The sequence below is a fragment of the Notolabrus celidotus genome, chromosome 1 (assembly GCF_009762535.1).
Source record: "Notolabrus celidotus isolate fNotCel1 chromosome 1, fNotCel1.pri, whole genome shotgun sequence".
NCBI classification, from domain to species: domain Eukaryota; kingdom Metazoa; phylum Chordata; class Actinopteri; order Labriformes; family Labridae; genus Notolabrus; species Notolabrus celidotus.
The window spans coordinates 13,972,833-13,999,568 of NC_048272.1; the positions used below are offsets into that span (position 1 = coordinate 13,972,833).

The 26,736-nt window shown below is 40.5% G+C and overlaps 1 protein-coding gene across 1 annotated transcript in view; it reads right to left on the reverse strand.

Annotated features, from left to right (window-relative positions):
* Window positions 1-1,016: 1,016 nt before the first annotated feature.
* Window positions 1,017-26,736, reverse strand: part of LOC117820315 (potassium voltage-gated channel subfamily D member 3-like) — a 33,570-nt gene continuing 7,850 nt past the window's right edge. The window contains exons 3-6 of the mRNA XM_034694045.1: window positions 16,876-16,977; window positions 9,715-9,801; window positions 7,063-7,316; window positions 1,017-5,159 (exon numbers count right to left, since the gene is read on the reverse strand). Of these exons, the coding sequence (XP_034549936.1) occupies window positions 4,919-5,159; window positions 7,063-7,316; window positions 9,715-9,801; window positions 16,876-16,977 (684 nt within the window). The 3' untranslated portion in view covers window positions 1,017-4,918. The remainder of the gene's footprint in view (window positions 5,160-7,062; window positions 7,317-9,714; window positions 9,802-16,875; window positions 16,978-26,736) is intronic.

The following is a 26,736-nucleotide window of genomic DNA, read 5'->3' on the forward strand; positions in this document are numbered from 1 at the left end:
AGTGAATAACTCCCCAACAAGCTTTCTGTTTGTATCAATTTTGGCTCTTTGAATGGGTTACAAGCCTCAGAATCACATTATAGAAATTGTTAGTCTTGTTTCTGATCATCAAGTTTGCTTGTGTAATTCATACAAAGCATAATGCTTTAAGTCTTTAAATTCAGCTGTGGAATTTTTAAAACTCATATAAAAGTGAAGGGACTGCATAGTGGTGCAGTAGTTAGCACTGTTGCTTCACAGCTGGAAGGTTCAAATTTCCGGTCGGGCAGGTACCTTTCTGACTGAAGTTTGCATATTCTCCCTGTGCATGCGTAGGTTCTCTCTGGGTTCTTTGGCCTCCTTCCACATTCCAAACACATGCTCACCAAATTGATTGGTCACTCTATATTGCTCGTAGGGGTGAGTGTATGCATAAATGGTGGTCTGTCTCTACATGTTAGCACTATGATAGGCTAGCAACCTGTCCAGGGTGTACCCTACCTTGAGCCCAATGACTGCTTGGATAGGCTCCAGCCCCCCGCGACCCTAACAGGATAAGCGTTTCAAAATAATGGATGGATATAAAGGTGTGTGTGGGGTGTGAGGCCTGGACACTCAGCCAGAGATGACTTGTGTATTATGCTGCCATCTAGTGAGGCCTGTGTTCATGTTTTGAGAGACACATACAGTATATGTATGACTATTGGTGTAACTTGGCTGATTCCTGTGTGGTGATTACGCTGTATGCATGAATAAAAAAATAAGTAATAGATAATTAGACATGATAATAATACTAACAATGTGTAATGGAGATTACTGTCTATACTTGTTACTGTCTGTACTGAAACTCAGGCAAAACTGAAACCCCTGGAATAGCAGCTGCTGCGTTAGTGGAAGCTACTGGGGATCTGAATAAAGGAAAGGTCTGATCTGTGTTTGACTACATTTAGCACGTCTCAGACCTGAGCTGGGTTTTTTAAACTGTGGTCCAAACACAAAGTCATGTCAGTAAGAAAAGACGAGAAGCAACTCAACACTTGATTGTTGTGGCAGAATTTAATTTTCTGACACTTGTCATAACAAACAAACTGACAGAATAAACACAGCAAACAGACAGAAAAGCTCCGTTCAAAAGGATCAAAAGATAAGAAACAACACAAACAGCAATGCCAAGACTTTTAAAAAAGTGACCCCCACAATGCCTTTTAGGTCAAGTCCATCATGTAATAACAGCAAGTGATCATTGTGTAGTATTCACACTGGTGTGAGGGGAGTGCTTTGTGTTTTAAATGCATGAAGGTGGTCTATGATACTGCAAAAAGCCCTAATATGTAGATACTGCATTAGTGGTAACCAATATCCAAAACATGAACAGCACAATCAAGAGGACATTCATTATTTTCAATGCTAACAGTGGAAAGTAAAGTTATCTAAAGGGCTCATAGTTTTTTATATAGCAGCATAAAGAACATGGAAAAATACAGAAATGCTAAAGTTTACCAATACAGCAAAAAAAAAAAAAAAAAAAAAAAAATCACTTTGTACCTCATGATCGATAAAACACCAAATGTCAAACTAGGGTCCACTTCAGGGAAACCAACAAACCAAAAGACAAATAAACACACCATTTCTTACAGATAAACAATTACTCACTGGGCAAGTAATCACACACGATCCAAAACACCACCTTCAAATGAGCAACAATGTGCAGCAGGCAGGTACATCAGTGACAGTACTGCAGGAGCAAGGCTTAAAGAACAGTCGTTTATATCCATTCATCTGATATCTCTTTGCTGCCATATGGTGACCATCTTTGACTTGATTCAGTGGAGAATTTCATGACTGAGTTGCCCATTGTACCACAGATAGTTCAAACCCAGTGATCTGATTGGACAAAAGGTATCCCATGAGTGCTAATATACAGTACAACAGCAATAGGGCTTTGAACTGTGTACATCATCACCTTGTTGTTTTGAATATGGTTAATTGACATTTCAACAAACCTTTTTAACTTTCATGATCCATAGTAGATGGTCTGCTTTATTGTGTTAGTTTAAAAGACCATATACTAAAATTGACGCCAGTCACTGACTGAAGCCAAAAGATTCAGAGCTCCCCCTGCTGACTGGCTGCTGTATAGGTCATAAACTCCACTCCCTATGTCAACAGATGGAATATGGGACAAACTATAAAAACTTAAATACACCTCAAACTTATTTTTCTTTAAAGTGGTTTCTGTCATTATGGTTAGTTATTATTATGCTGATTTAAGTCCAAGTGTTAATTTTTTCAGAGAATTTTAGTTTGAATTACTTATTTTATTTCAAAATTAAGGGATATAACATCATGGCAGCTCTGTTGACAAATGCAGAGTTTCCTGCGGCGATCTTCTGGATTAGCAGAGTAGAGGAGGAATGATGAGAGAAAACATAAAAAAATAACACAAGAGTCATGAACTTTCTAATACCATGAGTGTCTGCTTCAAACCAAGACATTAATCTGTTCTGCTTTGGATTGTACTGACTTGAGTGATCTTCAATGTTTTATCAGTAAGTTTAATGCAGGTTTTGGTTAGCAGTGAGAGTGTGCCGTCAGTCCTACAGCCGGGTCACTCCTATGCATGCCTTGGCAGCACCCAGGGAGACGGTCTTTTGGCTTCATATCTCACGATAGGCAGTGGCAAAGTTATGTCTGTTCGATATAGACTAAATGGCTGATGCACACACAAAGTATCAAGAAAAATCAGGAAATGATCGAACAGCAAAGTCCCAGTCAAGATTTGGAACTAGTAAACAGAGTAAGCCAAATGAATAATGAAACAAATTAACAAAAGATAATCATCAATTGTTCTCTTTCATTTTTCTATTAAATTCTGCTTTTATAGCTCATGTGTAATACTCTAGGATGTGATGTTATACTGAATATCAGCACTGATTGTTTTTGGCCTCATGCCTGTGACTGAATGTCAGCAGTGCTGATATTCAATACAGCATCTCTGCCTACTGCGTAATACCAGTCTAATTATATAATAATTAGATCTGACCCAATAATCTGATTGGACAAGCGACTTTCCATGAGTGCTGATATAGAGTTTAATATCACTGGGACTTGTAATTATGTGCATCACCTCACCTCACCATCTACAGCAACACTCTTTGTCCAGATTGAAAAAACCTGTATCTTATGAATCACACAGGTCACCAAAAGCAACTAATGCATGATGCATGAAGACATACAGACAAATGCAAATAATACAAAGCAGCTGTACATTTTGGAACTAGTTGTGTTAATGAAACCAAATGAATGATTAAGTAAAAAACGTATCTGATGATGATGAATACATTCTAATACTGTATGCTTCTTGTAGAAGTGTGTAATAAAGGTAATATCACACTCAAGGTCATGCTGTTATTCTGAATATCAGCCCATCTGATCTTATATATCATGAAATCACAGCCTAATATTCAGGACAACATCACTCCCTCCTGTTGTTTAAAAGTTGTTTATTGATGTGGAATATAGTACGGGAGAACAATCCCACTTTATGTTTCACTGAAAACCATTTTGTTCTTGCATATCTTACCCTTAAGACAATGGTGACATAACGCCTAATGAATGTGCACATGAGTATTTCTCTGTTAATTTCCATCTCAGCCTACAACACTCAGTGAGTGGAGGCTACATTTGATGTTTGAAGTTCACAGACTGTTTCTATAAAACACATTTATAGAAACAGGATCTGATATGATTAAAACAATGTATGTTAGTAATATGTAGCAAAAATATTTTATAGTGTTCTTAATTTTTCAACAAATCCAATGAAAATAAATAAATTATCGTTCTTATTCTCCTCGTACAGATCTCCTTTAAAAAATATTTCAAAGAGCTACAAAAGTGCTCTGAGCGTGAATTAGCCTGATGCTGCCATCTACTGCACTTTCTAAAAGTTTGTCCATCCGCAGCGCAAAATAGTCCCAAACAACTGCACTATTTGCTCCTGTCTGCGTCACATTTTCTATAAACTACATCACTCAGGTGGTTGCGGCTGTCACTGAGCGTATTTTAGAAAAGAGTAACTTTGTTAGGCGTTTTGAAATTTGGATCTTCAGCAGGAACAAAGTGCTTGAAGTCAGCTTTGACACATCACTGCCTTGTCTCACATCAGTATGAAAACAGATAATGTTGTGATAGAGTGTCAGGTGGATGTCTTATCAGAATTTTAAAAATGAAGCAACTAAAATGCACAGTTTGTTTGAGTCTTTGACATGATGGACAAATACAGCATCACAACAAAAAATCATAAAATTGAACACTAAAGTTCCAAACATCAAGTTCTGACATTTGCAGCATCAGGTGCCCTGACAGATCAAATGATGCTGTAAAGAAAACTGTATCATATTTTTTTAAACTTCATCAAAATACTTCAGACAAACAACACGTAACACAAACAAGACCAAACAAATTCAAGTAAAAACAGCCAACACTTTGCTCATCTTACTTCAAACACATTTCAAGTCGACAAAATATCCTTTCTACTATTTCACTGTGAGTTCGCTTTAAATGGATTTGTGCTGTGTGGACTAATAGCACATTGTCTTTCAATCTCTTCTGCAGTGCTGGCTGTAAAACATCTTTACTGCTGTTAGGAACTATTAGATGCAACATTTCTGTTTGTATCTACAGTGCAAACACAACATGACGAGTGTGTGATTCCTGGTTCTCATATCTACAGTCCTCTACCCCTGCAAAGTCTCCACATCTTCCATCTTCTCAAAACACCTCCTGGTGACTCCTCAAGGGATCGTCCCTCCTCCTGTCGACCCTGCGAGACGGGACAGGGTGCTGCCATAAAGGTAGTGCGACCTCTTTTTCCTTTTCTTCTTCTTCTCCCTCTCTCCGCTCCTCCTGCTGAGTTGAGTTACATGTGGCACACAGGAAGTCACAGAGCAGACACTTTGACGATGTTAACACCAGCAGAGCTTGTTGTGGTTTGGATGCTGGGTGCTGAAGGGAGAGCTGGGGGTGGAGGCGGCCTCCTCTGCGGGGGCCCGTGGAGGCCGTCACCATCAGGGGTCAAAGCTGGGGGTGTCGGGAGGCTGATTATTGCAGTGGTGATCCTGCCGCCGCCTTTGCAGTTGATCCTGCTGATGTTATCAGTTTTCAGGTTGAGGTTCGAACGACTAAAGGAAGGAGAAAAAAAGAAAAGAGTGACTACGGGTAATTTTATGTTGTAGACGACAACTTCTAAGAATATGTGCGGAGTCGGGATAACAGCAGTTGTTCAAAAAAAATCTCAACCTGAGAAGTAGACTTTACAAAGAGGGATGTTTGAGGTAAACTTTTACAGAAAGAATGCATCAATCACTAGAAATCCACTCTTGTATTATTGAAGTGAGCTACTTTGCTTAATGTTTTCATCTGTTGCTTTTATTTAAAGCTTTTTTTAACATATAAACTGTTATAATGATCATGTAGATATATCTATTTCCCTTTTTTCAAAGTTAAATCTCTTAATTAATAGTTTGTAGCAGCCACAGGCAACATATCATGTAGTATTAAACCTGATTTAGCTTGAAATTGTATAGAAATGGAAAGTTCACATCAAAATAATGAGAGATTACATTGTACAATGTTCCGACACCGCCATCTAACGGCTCTTTGGGGTACTGCACTCTTTATTTTAATTTTTTACACAGACTAATTTTGTTTAAAAACAGGCTTTGCATCACAAATGGCCTCTCCAGTCAAGCCAATCACAGATGTCATGTGATGATATAACTGTTCTGTGTAACACCTCTGTTTTTTTTTCCTGCTCTTAATTGTTGTGTCGTTTCATTCCTGGTCATGGCTGTGGAGGCTTTTTTATTGCACACAAAATATTAAGCTTTTAGGTGCAAGAAAATGAAATCCTTTAGCAAGCCAAAACTACAAAGATAATGGGATAAATGATAAGCAGTGCAGACTGAGGCTTTCAACAGGTATTATAATATGTAAAGCTTTGGTATTATATCTGCATGGTAGGAGAAGTTATTCTATTTGTGTATATCACTAAATAACAGCATATTATGTTCCTCAAAAACCACATCCTGTTTATTGTAGACTTGCACATACTTTAGGCTCATTGTTGAAGAAAATACAAATTTTCTGACTGCATCAACAATTTGGAGTCAAAAGATACATGCACACACTGGGAAAACGGAGCACTCTAAGTGTCTCAAGTTAACATTGTTATGAATTAGCGCTATATATCTATTGATATCTATCTATGTATATATATAGTGTATATGTATATTTAGGGCTGCCGCAATAACCGCTATTGACGAGAAATGACTTGTAAAAAACTTAAATGTGGATATTGTGCTAAAAATGAGCATACAGTAATACTGTGTCACTAATTGGTTCAGAGTAGGGGGCAGTAGTTGTATCTTTATGCAAGTTGCCGCCTGCTGTAAAATGGAGGACAGACAGAAGAAGCAGCAGGAGCAACAGAAGAAGAAGACTCAGTTGTCAGCTAGCCAGCTAGCCTTTACAGCCGTGTGTGTGGCTTCTACTGCAACGCAAATCATGTCGGAGGAGATGACAGATGAAAGTGAGGTACTCTACCTGCACCCAAAAAAAGTTTGCTTGCTACTTTGTGAGTTGTGGGGATTTTGTAAAAAAATTGACTGGGTGTTTGAGGACACTCCTGTCTGCAGGAAATTAGGAAAAACAGCGACTGCAAAAGTCACTAGAAGCAAAAGTCATTAGAACTGGAAAGAGAAAAAACTAAAGACATGATCAGTGGACATTAAGCCAAAGATATCATATCTCTTCACCTCCCCATGCTCATGTTTAGAGTATATTGCAAAAAAGAGATGATTAGTAAAGTTGAGTTAATCTGACTGATAATGACTGATCCTCCATGTTTTCAATAAATATCACCACAATATGCTTATTGTGATATTTTTTGGGCCACAATAACTATGAGGTGAATTACTGATGTCGTGACAGCCCTAATATATATATATACTGTATTTATATATGTATATACAACCTGCCTCAAACCTGGATCAGGTCTCTGTCTCCTCTATTCTGTGGTTTTACCTGGGGATGTGTGACGGTGGGTCTCCACACTGTATGTGCAGGGCACTGAGTTCCTGCAGGGGGCTCTGGTGTGTTGGGTGGGTGGAGGGCAGGCTGGCGTTAGGCAGAGGAGAGTTTCTCTTTACTCTGCGGCCACAGCAGGTCCCTTCAGAGCTGTCGTGGCTAGATATAGAGGGGCTGTGTGATGTGTATGTTTGTAAGGCTGTTTCTAAACAGTTCAGCTCGTACATCTGCTCATCCACAAACTCGTGAGCCTGCAGTCAAGAAACAGAAAGATGATGTAAATACATGAGGAGGGATTGGTGAGGAGAGAGCAAAGCAGAATTTGGAGTGAATAAAGACAGACCTACTGGAGGAGAGGCCTTGAGTGATATTTGATTTTCAATTTTATGAATAAATAAACCAAGATAGATTTTCAGTGCTGGTAAAAACTTGTTTTGAAAACTGTCATTCACAAACTCCCACGAGTGGACCATGTTGTCTGTTTGCTGTGAGAGAAACAGGTCCAATGTCATTCTCTTATGTTTTTTATTATCAAAACTTTTTGCAAGTCAGTAGTTTGTCATATTTAAAAGAGGGAAACACAATTGTACTATCCGACAGCAACCAGCCCCCTGGATGTTTAAATACACATGTACACTGTGTAATGACTAAGGGGAAACCTCTGATGTTGGTAAAAAAGGCCAATGTGAAAACACAAAATAACTGCAGTTCTTCAAGTGTCCGCTTGAGGCTGGCTCCAAAAGTAAAGAAATCCAATTTAACCCCCATGTAAACACCCACTCATTTCACAGCAGCTGAATAGCTCATATCTTCATTTACACTGGACGTGGAATGAATGTACTGACTCTTAAGGCTGATTTATCCTTCTGCGTTGAATCAACGGTGTACCCTATGCCGGGGGTCCGTGTAGCTCCCGTACCTACGCAGAGGCCTACGCACGTAGCTGACGTGCACCTTCTCCAAAATGTAACTCCCCGTAGGTCCGCTCGGCGGCATTGTCTTTCCCACATTCACAGCACTTCCGGGATCCCGGACATCGGCCACACATCTGCCGTGTATTTAATCTCCTCCTCTCTATTCTTCATGTAATCATTTCTGTATGATAAACAGCAACATGTATCAGCTGTAGATTAACATAACACGCTCTGAGTCGCTGTGGAAAAGTAAACAGAGATTGTAGCGGGGCCGGAAGCAAGGGACCGGCTATCAGAGTGACCACACTGCCCTCAAGCGTTTCGGCGGAGAATTGCTGCGCGACACGGACACATCGACGCACAAGTATGTGGTGCTCATGTCCGCGTCAGCCCCTGCTGTGTAGGGGAGATGCAGAAGTATAAATCAGCCTCTAATGTTTTAAGAGTCGGCGTAATTGGGGGTGTGGCTGACTTGAGTGACAGGTGGCTTTGGGCCATTTCAGCTCCATCTCTTTGGTATCTACTTGACTGTTAGGTAAGTTAGGCTGGCCACACACTCGTTGATTTAGAGCTCAATGTGCTACCCCAAATGATCGGGGGTGGTGGCCTTATTCAAGGCTTGCCGCAACTGATTCATTCTCCAAATAATTGTCAAGCATGTGGTGTCTATACTGCTCCCCAACCAGGGATCATAAACAAACAAACAAACAAACAAACAAACAAACAAACAAACAAACAAACAAACAAACAAACAAACAAATCTGATAGTTACGAGTCCAGATTGGTCTGTTTCTGACAGAATACCCAATGAGAGAGAACTAGAGCAGATCCTGTGTCTGTGTGATCTGCACTGTGATGTTGTTACCACAAATATTAAAGTGTGGTCTGGCAGCCTTTTGGAATCGTCTTGTGTGTTCAGAGGATTGTAATGTTAAAAATCAGTTGGAACTGTCTTCATGTGTGTTGTCTCCAATGGTTTTAAGATCTAGAAGTCATCTAGTGTGTGGCCAGCCTTAGGTCAGCATATCCAATATGGTGACTGCAATCTTTGGACTTCATAATGCCTCTTCAGAAACCAACGGATGACATCACTGAGACTATGTCTATGTTTTAAACAGTCTATGATAATGACTATCAACGTCATATGGGCGAGTAAAATGAGCTTTTCTATCACAGAAAACACATATAGGTTTAAAAATACAGAGAAAGGAGCTTCTTGGATTCACAAGGAATATTTTGAGGTCCTCTGCTGGATCAAGATACGCATGGTCATAACTTTGAGCAAAACTTCAAAGCAGCCTGAAAGAAATCACCATTATTTCATGTCATAGTCATGTACACCTTAGAACAAACGTTTGGGAGTTTAAGCATGAAGTTGACTCCTTGGCTTTTTTCTTGTTGAAAACTTCCTTGGAGTTTGTTTGAGTCACGAACAATAATGATGTATCATGAAGATATCTATAAAAAACAATGTTTACAGTGAATTTAAGCAATAAAAACAGAGAAAAGTTGGCTTAATAAGAAATTTTTTTCTGCTCTGAGATTACTGTGACAACAAACACGTATCATGTCTGCCAGCACCTCCAGCCCTGAAGTGCATGCTGTTTTTAGTGCTGGCGCAAAATTTCATCATCAGGACAATATTCTTAATTGACAATAAACAACCTTTTTTTCACGTATCCTCAAAGCCACAAGAGTTGAGACTAAAGAATAAAATGTGTTTAAGTGTACTCACTGTGGTTGACTCCAGACAGTGCAGTAGGTGGTGGTGTTGGATCTCAATCACAGAGGTGGGCTTTTTTTGCTCATCCTGGTCTTTATCCTTATGAGAAAAACACACACACACACAGACATGAAGGAAACATTCAAACACACACAGAAGATATAAAAGTTGATGAATGACATTGTTTACATATCCTCTTCACTCATTACAGTCTTAAAGTGTGCTACTGGAATGTGTCTTAGAATTGAAACTTTGTCATATTGCATAAAATCCTTGATTATGCTTCATATCAAACTTGGAACTGAAATGTTTTTGTTTGCGCCTGCTGTTTCTTTTGAAATAACTATTTTTAGCCGTTTAGATACACAGTGGATTATATTTCTGCTGGTTCTGTACTGACCCTGCAGCTTTGGGCCAGCTTTGGCAGCGATTTGTTCATAATTAATTTTCTGTATTATGCATCTTTGTGCTTTTTATTCTGTCAGTGCCTTTGTTTTGTTTCCTTGAGTAAGAAGGCTGATAAAAACATTACCTTTTCACTTTATCCAACTAATGAAATATGCATTTTAAGGCTGTTTTTGCCAGCTCTTATATTTAATTATCTAAGTAGGCAAGGCAAGGCAAGGCAGCTTTATTTGTATAGCGCATTTCATACACGAGGGCAACTCAATGTGCTTTACATTAACACATTAAAAGCATTAGGTAACACTGAGCATTATGTGAAGCTCCAGGCAGTAGAACCGTTATTGATGCATGGAGCTTCAGAAAAAAGGAGAAATACTGAAGAGTTCAGAAAAACAGAGACAGAAACTTATACAGCCATTTTTTTTTTCTGGGTTTTTCTCCAAGCGGGACTTAGTTTCAAAGCTCAGGCTCCAATATAGCTTAGTCTCAAAGTAGTCACAAGTGCCAAAAAACATGAAAAAGTGAAAACAAATTAATTCTCTCCCCACAGCGCACATTGTTACTCAGAGGATTTGGGTGGGTGGCGATCCAGCCCAAGGACTCTCATTCAGATTCCAGACACATGAACAATACAGCTACGTGGGCATGACAACACCACGCCTCCTGATGTCTCTATGTGTGGATTTGCTCAGAGAGAAAGGTCTTGACAGAGACATTGTACAACTACAAGCACATATCTCAAGGTTCAATGTTCTAGTCATGGAAAGATAAAAGCTGTTTTTGAAGCAGTTGGTCTAAAATGTAACCTTCATAACATTTTCAGTCCTTAATCACTCTTGTATTTGTGCAAATGCTGTGTATAGCAGTGGGTGATATGGATCATTTTCAGTACGGCAATTTGAAAAAAATGATATATAAATGGAACAAAGACACATTAAAAATTGCAGATTCATACTGTGGACTTAATCACCAGATGGGACTGTCTGTCTCTGGCTCCACCAGTGAATAAAATACCTGACAATCACTTCAAATAAGCTGTGTCTAGGGCGTATGACAATCTATCTCTTGATATTTCTACCACGGATCATCATCTCTGATTTAAATAGAAGAGAAATGTCTTCATCTTCATAAAAACTGCCCAAATTATTTATTTTTCATCTTTAGGTAGATTTTAATTCTATCCATCACTGAATTGTTTTCTGATAAAAAAAGGTGAGAAAATAATAAAACAGAACTGCTGTTTCAATCATCCATTGATTTTAATTGTCCTATCAAACTCAAGAGCTGGCATTTCTGTGAATCACTCTTGATTGGACTGTTTTTGCTAATATTGTATTTTCATATGACTGTAGGATTTTCTGCATCAATGGGATGGATGACTAGCAGAATAACTTTCACCTGGATACTTCATTCATTAAACGCTTCTCAATTTACTGTGCAGAAAGTTAACTTCTTAACAGTAGATGTATCAAAAGTATAAGGCAACAAACAAATGTACTCTGTATTGTACATTGCTAAAAGAGGCAATATCAAAGTGGGCAGTGCAATCAGTCATCGTGAGGTCTGGATCCAGGCTGAGAAAAAGTTGTGGAAAATGGACCTACTCAAGTCTTCTGACCACTCAAAGCGCTTTCACATTACATGTCCAATTCACCCTTTCATACCAGATTCATATACTGATGTCTAGGGATGGGTACCGATTTCGGTACTTTTATAGGTACCGACCGAATTCCGTCGGTACTACCGAGTACCGATTCATGTAAAATCAAACGTTACCATGTTTCGGTACCTAGACGAATCCTTGTGACTGTGAGGGAGTTGAAGAATAGGCGATTTTTTTGATACTTTCGCCCTGTAATAAAGTCAGAGGCTGATCGGGTGGACGTCTCTGCTCTCTGCATCTGCGCGGGAGCGCGCCAAACGGAGCCTGCAGCTGACGGGCGCGCGCACTCACCGCGAGGCAGAACTGCAGGTGGATTAAAGTTTAGTTTTTATTTACAGTCTATGGTTGAGACGGACTCTCTTGCTCCGACTACCTGCCCTGTTTATAACTGTTCTTGTGTGCGTGAATGCCCAACATGTAAGTCGTGTGTCATGTTATTATAAAGAGATGGAGAACTGACTTTTTCCTTTCTGCAGGCGTTCACGTGTTCATTGATAAACTCCCGAAAGAGCAATTAGACGCCACGAGCACGTGTCAGCTAATATATCTAATCACCTATATAATCATGTTTCTGTTAATTTCATGTTAAATGAAATAAATATGTTAAATAAAAATATGTTTGAGATTTTATTATTAAACAAATTAACATTTATTACCACATAAACACACGCAAAAGTACCGAAAATTGGTACCGTTGAGTACCGATTCCCAGGTATCGGGTATCGGTACCGTATCGGTTCAAATGTGAAAGGTACCCATCCCTACTGATGGCAGAGGCTGCCATGCAAAGCGGCCATCTGTAAAAACTAATCCTTTCACAGCCACTGGGGGCAGTTTGGGGTTAGGCCCTTGCCTAAGAACACTTTGGTATGTGGACAGCAGGACAGGATTGAACCCTTAACCTTCTGATTCAGAGACAATCAATTCTACCACTGAACCCCAGCCACCACCATGACGCCAAATCATAATAAATCCTGTCACCCATAAGGTGAAGATGAAAATGAAGTAAATGACATCCAAAAGGTTGAAACTGTAAGGTTTCATAATAAAATGTGATGGGATAATCAATAAATGGCACCTGACCTGAGTTACTAATAAAAAGAAGTCAAAAATGAGAAAGAGCCTTCAGGGAGAACTGTATACGACCAGCAGAGCAGAACTTTTAATCTAACCACAGGCTGCGAGAGAACCAGACATTTTATCATTTCTCCTCTCCCTCTCTTTAACCCTCAGACTCATACCGCCATACTGACTGACTGACAGCACTGACACCGCTGTAATTTGATGCGGCAGGACTCTGGCAGCCTCATCACACACACGCACAGGGATCGGGGTCGCTCAGCGCTCACAGATGGCATTTATATGATAATTCTAACCACTTCCAGACACCCATGAGCCTTCACACTGGACTCGATTAGATCCAAATGGATTTTAGTAACTATCCACAAGGAAGGGAGTGTGTCGCTGAGCACAGGAGTGATGTGCTGGACAGCAAGGATGTGGACAGCAAGGATGTGGGCAATTTGCTCAAGCATCACCAAACACGTTTTTCCACGGTGGTGACAAATTTGAATAATGAGATGAGTAAACGAGAATCACGGTGGTGGACGGGCGCTTTGGATGTGTGTTTGCTTACTTGCCAAGAGTTAGTTGAGAGGATCAATACCTCATCTCTGTTTATAAAGTACAGTGAATAGAGCCAGCAGGTAATTAGCTTAGCTTGGCATAACAAAGTGAAAGTAGAGAAAAGTCTAGCTCTTCTCTGTTAATCTCTTGGGAATAACGCTGTTTCAAAGGCCCAGAGCAAATTTTGGTGTAATTCTGGTTATTTTCTAATGACTCCTCCGCCTTGGTCATCTTACTGAAAAGTCCCTGGTGATTTAAATGAGTAAAAGATTTGGTGTTTCCTTCAATTATGAGGCTGTTGCATTTACTTTTAAATTAACCTTTGAAAATTTTTTTTTGATATAACTTAAACATATTGAGTCAAATCTGCTACTAACTTAAAATGTTGGAATATTACTTTCATTGGATGCTCAATTTCGCCAGGGCCTGAATTTTGGGGGGAGTTTGGTGAGCTTTGGGGCATGTTAAAGGCTCCAAATGTGCAACTCATTTGGGTGAATAACCAAGAATAATAATAATTCCTAGGGTTCCAATAGGGCCTCGCCGCCACTGCGTTTCGGTGCTCAGGCCCGGGTTATTCTTATAAGATTAGTGGACTACACTAACATTAAAATGTGAAGTTCATCTTGAGCACTTAACAGCTAACAGAAACAGTAACTAGCTGCAGAAAAAAGTGGAGTTCTCAGGGGTTCGTATTGACCAAATAAATAGCTGAATGGAAAGTTATTGCTACACCTAAATCTTGCAAGGGAACTTAAATTGTGATAGATTGTGGGGTACATCTTCAACTTGAGCCTGAAACTAGGGAAGGGACCAGAGCTGTGGAAGACATCCTGCTTGGTACCGGTGCCAAAGACCCCTCACCGAAAAGACTTCAACAGCTACAGGCCGGTGGCGCTGACATCGCAGCTTATGAAGACCCTAGAGAGACTGGTCCTTGGTCACCTGAGACCCCTGGTAAAACCATCGATATACCAGCTGCAGTTCGCCTGCCAACCTGGCACCGGGGGGATAACACTGTCATCTACCTTCTTCAGAGAGCCCTCTCTCACCTGGACAAGGCTGGGGCCACTGTGGGGATCATGTTTTTTGATTTCTCAAGTGCCTTCAACACCATTCGGCCGTTGCTTCTGAGGGACAAGTTGGATCACTCTGGAGTGGATCCCCTCCTCACAGCCTGGATTCTGAACTACCTCACTGATCGTCCGCAGTATGTGAGGGCCCAGAGGTGTCAGTCCAACACCATCGTCTGCAGCACAGGGGCCCCCCAGGGAACGTTCCAGTTCACCCTCTACACTGCAGACTTCACCCACAACACATCGAGCTGCTACCTGCAAATGTTCTCTGACGACTCTGCCATTGTTGGCCTAATCACCAATGGGGACGACAGGGAGTACAGAGAGCTGACGCAGGATTTTGCAGTTTGGTGCCAGAGGAACCACCTCCAGCTCAATGCAGGAAAGACCAAAGAGCTGGTGGTGGATTTCAGAAGACGCAAGTCCCCTCCTCCCATACCAGTGAACATCCAGGGAACGGACATTGAGATTGTGAAATCTTACAAGTACCTGGGTGTTCACCTGAACAATAAACTGGACTGGTCAGACAACTGAAATGCGTTGTACAAGAAGGGACAAAGCAGACTCTTTCTGCTCAGGAGACTCAGGTATTTTGGTGTAAAGGGGGCTCTTCTGAAGTCCTTGTTTGACTCTGTAGTGGCATCAGCCATCTTCTTTGGAGTGGTCTGCTGGGGAAGTAGCATCCCTGCTGCTGACAGGAAGAAGCTGAACAGACTGGTGAAGAAGGCCAGCTCTGTCCTGGGCTGCCCACTGGACCCTGTGGAGGTGGTGGCTGACAGGAGGATGATAGCAAAGCTGATGGACAACACGTCACACCCCCTCCAGGAGACCATAACAACACTGGGTAGCTCGTTCAGGGACAGATTTCTTCACCCACGGTGTCTCACGGAGAGATATTGCAGGTCTTTTGTTCCTGCAGTGGTCAGACTCTATAACCAATAATAATATATATATATTTGTGATTTTAAGATATGCTTATTTTTTACCTGTTTAATTTTAATTGCTAATAACTTTTTAATAATTGTAAATTTATAGGCTCTTGTTTGCTTTATATATTTCTTTTGCACTGTCCACTCTGTTACTGTAACACTTGAATTTCCCCTTTGTGGGATGAGTAAAGGAATCTCTCTCTCTCTCTCTCTCTCTCTCTCTCTCTCTCTCTCTCTCTCTCTCTCTCTCTCTCTCTCAATGTTACAAGAATAAATGTTGCTGGGGCACTAGTGGCCTAGCGGTCTAAGCGCCCCACATACAGAGGCTGCAGTCCCCGTCACAGGGGTCGCCAGTTCGGTTCCCGGCCGGTCAACCACTACCTGCATGTCTCCCCCCGCTCTCTACTCCCCACATTTCCTGTCTCTCTTCAGCTTTCCTATACAATAAAGGCAAAAAAGGCCAAAAATATATCTTAAAAAAAACCCAATAAATGTTGCTTTATGTCATGTACTAAACATGCTAACTAGCTAACTTGAATAATTTCACGTCTGTGTTTTGATTACCACTTGTTTGAGCAGATAGGATGCAACACAAGGTCAATTATTACAGGTTTAAGTTATGTAGATGATGAAAATAAGAACACTGTTGTCTATACTTAGAAAAAGGAGGAATGAAGAAATGTTTAATACTTTCCGGAAAGAGTCAGAGAGATTTTGGATTTAAGTGTCCTCTACTGAAACATTGTGCAGTTTTGAAGTTTGCTCTGAAGTTCTCCTTTTTATGTACTAAACATCTAATTATCACCAAGAAGCAAGTAAAGGAAAAACAACCTCTCTTGTCTGACTTTGCCAGTTTTGCAGAGAAGGATTAAATCAAGTTTAAGGCTGAAAGACGACTAAGAAAAGTACTTAGTGTGATTATAGTGATAATGCCCTCATGGAGGATTATTGTCATAACTCCTCTGCTATCACCCCTGAACTGTAAACCCACAAGACTGCAATGAATCCAACTTCTGCTGCACTTTCACAGCCTCCAAATGACTTCCAAATTGTCCTTTGCTTAATTATGTCTGTAATTGTTTGTCATTTTGTGTGTGTGAGTGTGTGAGTGTGTGAGTGTGTGAGTGTGTGAGTGAGTGTGTGAGTGTGTGTGTGTGTGTGTGTGTGTGTGTGTGTGTGTGTGTGTGTGTGTGCGTGCGTGCGTGCGTGCGTGTGTGTGTGTGTGTGTGTGTGTGCGTGCACGCACGCATACAGTGGGTGTGAAGTTGCTTCTTCTGAGCTATTGAGTTGCAGTGAGCTGAAATAATTAGTAGCACGGTGTTTGACAGGGAACAATATGATTAATCTCTCACTGAAATACAATCTGCTGGCATTTTTAATGAACACATTTAAAAAAATGACTTCCCAGCAATCATCTCGCCCACTTTGCTGTCAGTGGGTCTTAGTGTTCAGGGGGGTCAGAGGTCGTTCTCACCGTCAGCTCCAGCAGCTCGTTGAGCATTCCGTTGCGTTTGCTCTGCATGAAGGCGTTGGCGCTGCCGGACTTGGATATTCTTATCCTGGCTAGTCTGGCTTTCTGGATGTGGGAGGAAGAAGAGGTCAGAGCGTCAGACAGGGTGGGTGGGAGGTCAGTGAAGATGAATAATGCTGTCTTTAATGGTGAGTGTCTGCCAACTCATCTTCTAAACTGCATACTTACTATCACAGCTACAACTGAACTACTGCTGCACACACATTCAGATGTTTGTGTCCAAGTGTTTGAACAAAATGAAGCTTAATCTGTCTGAAATGTGACGACCAAAAATATTTGAACACCCAGACATTACACATGTATGTTTGGAAAACAGCTGATTCTAAAATCCTAAGCATTAATCTGTCACCTCCAGTCTGTGTGACTCTTAGAAGGATTTGTTTGGCCAGGAAATGGACACCATTTGTACACAAGAGCAGCAGTGATGTTGCATTTGTACCTCGCACTTGAACCATAACAAATGGACAGAGGGTTAGACTGTGTGCAGATATGTCAAGTCATTCCATACCAAACTGGGAACAACTTTATTTTCTGTGTTTTTCGTGGCAGGAGATTGGTCATGTTAGAAAAAAGGTTTGAAGCACATTTTGTCGCCTATTGCCAGACATTCCAAAATATGTTGTTAGACCTAGATTGTATGAAAAAAGCCATGAATTGCAAGATATTAGCAGAAAGGTCAATCAACGTGGAGCGCTGGTGGCCTAGCGGTCTAAGCACCCCACATACATAGGCTACAGTCCTCGTCGCAGGGGTCGCCGGTTCGATTCCCGGCCGGTTGACCATTTCCTGCATGTCTTCCCCCGCTCTCTACTCCCCACATTTCCTATCAATCTTCAGCTGTCCTATCCAATAAAGGCAAAAAAGCCAAAAAAATATAACTTTAGAAAGGTCAATCAAGAAAAAACCAACAACAACTGATTTGATTAGTGATGAAAACTTTGAGTTATTTTAAAGAAACTATACACGCATGTTTATGACTTGTTCATTTAATCACATTGAAAACCACATTGAAAGTTATCTCAGGGCACTCGACGCAAGAGCTGGTCTAGTCTGTATATTTCTCTATTTACTATCTGTTAAGGCTGATTTATCCTTCTGCGTTGAATCAACGGTGTACCCTATGCCGGGGGTCCGTGTAGCTCCCATACCTACGCCAAGGCCTACGCACGTAGCTGACGTGCACCTCCTCCAAAATGTAACTCCCCGTAGAGCTGACGCGGACCGCAAGCTCTGTGATTGGTCTGCTCAGTGGCTTTGTCTTTCCCGCATTTACAGCACTTCCGGGATCCCGGACATCGACCGCACATCGGCCGTGTATTTCATGTCCTCCTCTCTATTCTTCATGTAATCATGTCTGTATGATAAACAGCAACATGTATCAGCTGTAGATTAACATAACACGCTCTGAATCTCTGTGGAAAAGTAAACAGAGATCGTAGTGGGACCGGAAGCAGGCGGCCGGCTATCAGAGAGACCGCACTGCCCTCAGGCGTTTCGGCTGAGAATTGCTGCGCGACACGGACACATCGACGCACAAGTATGTGGTGCTTGTGTCTGCGTCAGCCCCTGCTGCATAGGGGAGACGCAGAAGTATAAATCAGCCTTTAGTGTCCCTTTCTTCTTTCTCTTTTCTTTAGGTGTATATGACCCTGTCCTCTGTTTTTTTACTACCCTATGTACACTGCCATATGGTGCAGGGGTGGGGGTGGGGGTGGGACAATGACTTGGCTTAACCATCACTTATGCTATGTTTAGCAATGTCAAAGCCACTGTAAAATAACCAATAAAAAACAAACAACAAAACCCCCTAACAAAAACGTGCTAAATCAAAACTCAAACTTGAGCAACAGATCTTCCCACAGCTGTTCTGCAGTAACCCATTAGCAATTACATTCCCCAAACTCCATTGAATGTATCAGAAGTTATCAATCCTGACCTCCGTTAAACAAACATTGTCAAGGTTGTTTCCTTCTATTCTTAAAGATGGACCTAACAAAATGTGCATTTCACTTTTATCACTTTTAGCACACATCTTTATCAAAATGTTGTTAATTCGTCAAACTTAAGACTTGGAAATTGAAAGTAAATGTCAAGAAAATCTCTTTCTTTTTCTGGTTGATCCTGCTGAAGTAAGCCAGAGTTAAACCTCTGTGTCATGTTCTGTCTACTGTTGAACTGAGGCCTACATGATACAGATGAAGGTGCAATTCTCTGTGGGCTGTAATAGACCAAAAAGACAGTGGCAACGTTGCAGATGTAAACACCATATGGAATGGATTAAGTCTTGGCTGGAAGTTGTTGAATGCTAACTGCTGGCTACACCTGAATCACTGAAAAGCTGGCATGTGTACTCAGAGACATACATCTCATAGCGTTGTCAGGGGATGATTGGTTACGAGATTGATTTATGACATATACAGAGACTATTGATTGATGTAAAATTAGAAGTCATTTCGCAGTAGTGGAAAAACTTTACTTTAACAGGCAGAGACCTCAAGCAGAACCAGACTCATTGGCAAATAGTCCTCTTTCACGGGTATATAGGTTGAGAAATAGAAAACAGATTGAGTTTTTCAGTGTGATAGACAGAGTATTTCTCCCTTTTTTGTAGACACTTGACATTAGCAAACAAAAACAATCTGGCCAGGAGCTTAGAAACAGCTAGAAATGCAGTGGGCTGCCAACAAAAATAATTGGATGACCTTTAAAGTACATCTGTACTGAATTATTTGTCTATCATTAATGACACGCAACACTCCACCATGCTGTGTTTGAGTTGCTTTCCTCAGGGCAATGCTACAGAGTATTTCTAAACTTCCAAATAAACTGCGAGGGATATATTAGTCCTAGTTAAATACGTTCAGAGAAAAAACAAAACATATCTCCCCCCGTGTTAAATGTGAGCTTGGCACTGTGAGATGTGTACTTAATGTTTTACCATTTTGCTGTTTTGATATATTGGAAGTTTATTGTATCTTGTAAGGCACAAGATGATTTTATGGTCTACGGGTTGGGCTTTAAAGCTGTGATATAAATCTGTATTTCAATGTGAGGATTTTCTGTTTATTTTTTATGTCGGCGGGAAATGAGAATCTGTAGGTGTTTAATTGTTTGTTCCACAAAAAATTATGTTTTAAGACACCCATGACAGACTTTCCAAACCATTTTCTGAATAAAGAAAGCAACAAACCCAATAAAGACAAAAGTAATAAAGAAAAACATAATCAAACATTCTTGACAAGATGTGTCAAAATACCGTTGTCAGTAAATAGTATCAAACTGATTTACAGTAGATTTTTCTTCAAATATTCAAGCACATGAATCCCATATGTGTAATAACCTGAAATATTTATCTTGTTAATTTGAGATATCTTTAGTTTAAATCATGTTTTAATATTTTCACTGAATGATTTAGGCTTGTTTACCCTCTTAGCTGTACAATGATTTTTGGGTTGTCTGAAAAACGTGCTTATTTTGTATTTGATAATAGCAACATGTTTTAGAAAAGTTAGGACAGGGGCATGTTTACCATTGGGTTGCATCACCTCTGCTTTTAACAACACTCTAGGAGACCAGTTTCTGTAGCCTCCAGGTAATGAGGCGTCCATTATTTCTAAAAAGAATGTCAAATTTTGATTTGTCAGACCACCGGACAGTTTTTAACTTTGCCTCAGTCCATCTTAAATTGGCTTGTGTATAAAATTCACCCGAATTTCTACATCATGATGTAGTTTCCTCTTTGTTGCAGTTGTAAACCGCAAAAACAGTGATTTTTGGGGGTAATTTTTTAGCCCACTACAGAGTCATGTCTGCTTTTAATTCAGCCTGAGGGCCTGAAGATCACAGCCATCCTGCATCACTTTTTTTGGCCTTTCTCCAAATTCTCTGAATCTTATAATGATATTATATATCATAGATGATGATTTCCTCAAATGTTTAGTAATTTAACACTGAGGAACATTATTCTTGAATTGGAACCATTTCCTCAAATACTCTCTCACAGAGTAGTAAACCTCTTCCCAGCTTTACTTCTGACAGACTCGACCAGACTGGAGTGCCAGTATCATGTTACTAACCTGTTGCAAATGATTGTAATAAGTAATGAGATGTTCCTTCAGGTGTTATTTTTTAAGAATAACAAAATATTTTGTGTTTTGTTGTCCCTGTACAAACTGTTTGGAAACCTAAAACCTTAAAATGAGCATATATTTTGCATTAAAGTATAACATTTTTCAGTTCAAAACTTGATATGTTGTCTTTGCATTATTTTCAATCAAATATAGTCTTTAAATGATTTGTAAACCATCCACTTCTGTTGTAATCAACATTTTACGCAGCATCCCGACTCTCATGGAATTGGGTTTGTACTTCAAGGAGGCTAATTAGCATACAAACAACAAAGAACAACAATTTCATCCTCCTTGGTACAAGAATAACAGAAAAAACAGTGTTGTGTTAAACTTTTTACACCTTCTCTTTATCTCTTTGTCACACCTCGTCATTCAATCTATCTCTGATGAGGTGTGGCAGTGAGACAAATGTGATAACTCCATTGATGGATAAATGTGATAACAGAACAGAGCGAGGGCACGACAGAAAGGAAATGAGAGAGAGATTGTTTTGGAAATTTCTTCAAATGAAAAGCTTATTAGGATGGCTCCTCACGATACACAGCTGCTTTAAGTGCTTCTGGACTCGTAAGCTGAGAGATTTCTTTAACCTTGTCCTTTTGCTCTCTCTCCCTGATAAACGCATCAGAGAAACAGCAGAGAGGCAGAGCAATAACTGCTTCCCAGACGTGAATCAAAAATAATGGAATTAGTTTTGATGCTTCCGAAATTGTCCATCAGAAGGCAGAAACCTGTGAAGGTGTGAAGAATGCTGAAGACTAAGATGTAATAATGAACGTGTGTGTACATGCACAGTGTATCGAATGAAGAGAAAGAAGAAGAAAGACACATTGACTACTTCTTTGTTCGTAGCTTCAGTTAAAGAGTGAATTAATTTGAAAGAGGAAGCGCTGTCGAGCAGCAGCTGCTTTTCTTATTGATCAAAAGCTCGACTTGACACAAGAAAAGAAAAAATATGAAAGAATATCTTAGTCTGATCCTTCTTTGAGTGCAAGAGCGCTGCAATTGGTTGCACTGGTGTGTTGATGAGTATTTTATCTTTGTGATGGCCCGTTGAGCCCAAATAGTTTGTCTGAGGAAGCTTTACGCCAAACTGATGAAATCCTGAGGCCAGAGGCGGGAGTAAGGATTGGTCAAGTCTTGAGACACAAATTTGAAAGTCTAATAGAGAGTCAAGTCTGGGTCAATTTCCTCATCAAATCCAGTGAATTCAGAGGCCGTGTTTATTCTATATATTTCCATTTGTTGAAAGCCACATAAAAAAAAGCAACAAATACTTTGTTGTTTTGCAAAAATCAATTCATTCCTAGAAAATAGATTTCTGTCTTGAAGGAATATTTTTATGGTTATGTATCACATTTTCACAAAGTCTTCACAAAGACAAATTGAAAACAAACTGATGAAGATGAGTACAGCAGAAACTAAAATAGAACAACTTCATCAGGAAGTAAAACATGCAGCTCTAGTGAAAGTTCAGACAGAAAGACTAAAGATTCACAGCAGTAGTTTAACTCTCCTCTCCCTCACTCATTAGCTCACCCTCTTCCAGCTGTATGCTTCAGGGCTGTCATTGGCGGTAGCACTCATAGTCTGTCTTCACAATAGCACAGTGGCATGCCCTTATTGTCAGCATATCACTTTGCTTCTGTCTTCTTAAATAGGATTCTTTCTCTCCAGTTAGTTTCTTCTAACTGTTGATTTGTGCGCACCCCTTCACCTCTCAATCTCCACCTGGTTTCCGCAAAGTCTTCAGTTTTCATCTGGTCCTAGAAAGTCATCAGCCACCACCACCCGTGTCTGGACTCCATGGGGGCTTCTGCTGCCAAGATCAGACATCCTACGCTCACAAAATATCCCCACAGTCCTTACGCCAAAGATCTTTTGTCAAGTTACATTATTCATTAAGTAGTAATAAATAACATTTCATTCTTTATATCTTGTCTCTCCTGATTAAAAAGTTGTTGTAGTCTGACTGACTTGCATAACTGTTCAAAGACAGGCAACATTTGTCTGGTCTGAAGATATCACTATTGGAAGAACACCTCAAGCATACACTTGTTTGAGTCAAGGCTGATTTATACTTGTGCGTCGCCCCTACGCAGCAGGGGCTGACGCGGACACGAGCACCACATACTTGTGCGTCGATGTGTCCGTGTCGCGCAGCAATTCTCCTCCGAAACGCTTGAGGGCAGTGTGGTCTCTCTGATACCCGGTCGCCTGCTTCCGTTCCTGCTACGATCTCTGTTTACTTTTCCACAGAGATTCAGAGCGTGTTATGTTAATCTACAGCTGATACATGTTGCTGTTTATCATACAGACATGATTACATGAAGAATAGAGAGGAGGAGATGAAATACACGGCCGATGTGTGGCCGATGTCCGGGATCCCGGAAGTGCTGTGAATGCGGGAAAGACAAAGCCGTCGAGCGGACCAATCACAGAGCTTGCGGTCCGCATCGGCTCTACGCTTAGTTACATTTTGGAGGAGGTGCACGTCAGCTACGTGCGTAGGCCTCTGCGTAGGTACGGGAGCTACGCGGACCTACGGCGTAGGCTACGCCGTCGATTCGACGCAGAAGTATAAATCAGCCTTCAGGGTGCACTCATACTTTAATCCTTTGCCAACTTCTTCCCCCCAGCGTAGATTAAGTCCATAGGGTTTGCAGACAATATCAACCACAATATTCCCCACAATGAAACCAGAATTTGTAAAAATAGGATGGGTTGGATTGGCAGCACTCTCCCTAATTACTCATACAATCTTACACCCGGTCTCAATGTTTTATAAAGACCCCTTCCTCACATTCTGAGTATTTTTATTGGCAACACACTTACTGCCTAAAGGTTGACAAAAGCAGCAACCTCGGAGTTAAAAATTGAGCCAATCTGGGGTCGTAATAAAAACTGCAGTTCCTCAAGAGGCCACTTGAGGCTGACTTCAAAAATGAGCAAATCCACAACAACCCTCAAATGACAACACAAAACTTAACACCAACCTCAAAGATATTTACAGTGTGTTACAAAACTGCTTGTAGTCTTTATAGCTTGTTTCTTTTCACCACAAGTCTAGGGAGGTGAACTTTAATCTAACTAAAAAGTACAAATTATATCAAGGCTCCAGTTATGCGTAAAAAGAGGCATGTTAGCTTTGAGTGACAGCTGGAAGCTGCTAGCTATCATAACATCAGCTCAGCTGGTCACTAAATTTAACCTCTGGCTTGTCATTACGGGCATTTTTCATATTAGCAGGTATCAGTGTCTGCATTCAGACCTGACTTATTAGTATGTTATGCATGTTTCATACATTAATTGTTAATAAGGTGAAGATGTCAGTGCATGACAGGATTTTTTTTTTTTTTTACCAGAGAGGCTGGTTTATGTCGTTCCACCTCTGCTAACTCCCCCACCAAACATGTGAGGCGTGAGGCTTGAGTTAGCCATATTCCACAAACCTATCCATCTTCTTAAGTCACTCTATCTCATTCTGTGAGATACTTGATGGTTAACCAGCTCATTTGCAAGCTAATGAGTTAACCACTGGTGCTGCTGTACAGCTTTGATAACTTGGCGATCACTCACCCCTTGCTCCTCTCAGTTTCTACCCTGTGCCAAAATATGGTCACTTCTGGCTCCAAGAAACGAATGGAGATGGCTAAAACTCAAAACGCTTTGTGGATAACTGATTTGTGATACCAGGGTGGCTAAATCTGTTACTTTAAACACCCCACGATAAATGTCCCAAACACAGCAAAATAAGACACAAACAGGCACAGGACATAATCTCTGATGCAGCCAGTGGCTCTCACTTCACTTCAGGACATGGGTGATAATTGAGATTTTTTGAGTTCATATATAGTTATATTTGGAAAGTCCCTCTCATTATTCCTTTCTTTTTACACGTCCTGCCTGGTAACTGTTCTCATCTAAAACAGCGGATGTCTCCATGCAGGCTTGTGATAACAAATATGAAGCCCTCATGCACAAACCTTGTGAAACACTTTGAGTCACTCTCTCAGACTTTAGAAGAATGCCAGAATACCAAAAGTTATTTAAATGAGATGAAGAAGTATTTCAAGGCTGGAGAAAAACTCCCTTAAAAGGTAAATTACTGTCTGTTCATTGAGTCCTAATAGGCTTCTTTGAGAGTCTGTCGATGATAAGTTCAAGTGATCTGAGTTTCTTTCTAACTGTGGTCTTGGTTGACGGAGCAAATCAAGCCTGCATGCTGCAACATAACCACCCACAGTCAGAGTCAGACTGCAGCTCTTTACAGGGAGAAAGGAATGAAAGTTTCACCAGTGAGTCTAGTGAACCCTGAAACTACTACACCCAGAGACTTTTCCTCTTTTTCTTCCTTCCTTTAGTTGTCAACCTCCGTTTTCCTACTTTCTTCTTTCTCTGTCACTCTCGTCTGAATTCTCTTTCTGTCGTTCCTTTCTTGGCCGACCTCCTCCTTTCTTTCCACTCTAGCTCCCCTCGTCTTGTTTTGCCCTCACGTCTCCAGACTTGGGTTCCTTTTTTTTTCTCCTCTACAACCTGCCATCTCTAAGTGTGGCTGCACTTGACTTTGCCGTCCCATTACTGGTACGACCCCGGTCCATTTACAGCCTTGACACTTTGACGGCGACTATGCTGCACCTCTGGGTTGTACAGGGATAAAAAAGAAATCTGTCTTCTTCTTCTGGGGAAGTTTTCCTTTTGACCTATCAGGGAATGAGCCACATTAGTACAGGGGTTGTTTCGAGCCCTCTGTGGGTGACTGAACATGAAGAGGAGAGACTTAAATCTGCACGGAGGCCCACACACTCACCACATTAGTTAGCAGGGAATGACTATCATTAAATCCAATTTAGATTCTCCACTTTCTATTTTCTGACTGTGGAGCTACAACGGGCATATGAGAAGACCTTTTTGTAGAGTCAAATCCCCAGATGACTGCATAATTGTAATGGGAGCCGGGAGCAGCCTGTTGTTAGAGAAGAATGAAGACAAATGAGAGCTAAAGAGGAAGAGGACGGGAAAGTGAGGGGATGCAGAGTAATAGAAAGAGGGAGACCATGAACAATGTGAATTTAAAACCCAGCTCCTTGTTTCCCTCTTTTCTACATTTCTTCCTGCTTTTACTCTTTTGTGACTTATGCTACATGGAAAACAACGAGTAAAGGGTTTTTCTGTGCATCTGTTTCTCAGAGCTGCACAATAAATGCATTGTTAACTCAGTAACCTTTTAAAGGTGTAGGCATTTAACAGATAAAACCAAGGACAGCAAGAACAGAACATTACAGAGAGAATGTCCATCACAATGCATGGTACTTTCTGTTCTTTATTACTGTGTGAGAGAATGAGAGCTGTTAAAATCTGTAACTTGTCAATGTAAAAAAGATGTACCTTTCTGTCCATTTAACTCATGATGTATCCTAAATGTACCTTTGATCCAAAGTTGAACCAATAGGTGAAGTTTTCTAAAAAAATTAATAAAATAGAAGTATTCATTTAAATTATCTCAATGGCATTACAGTAATACTCAAAAAATCACGCAAGTGTTGACAGTCAAAGTTAATTTTCAACTTTGGAAAAAGCAGCAGAGAAGACAAAAGCAACAAGGACCAATCTGTTTTGTTCCTTTAGATTAATGCTGGTTAAATTTCAATTATTTTTCTGATCTCATTAAAAA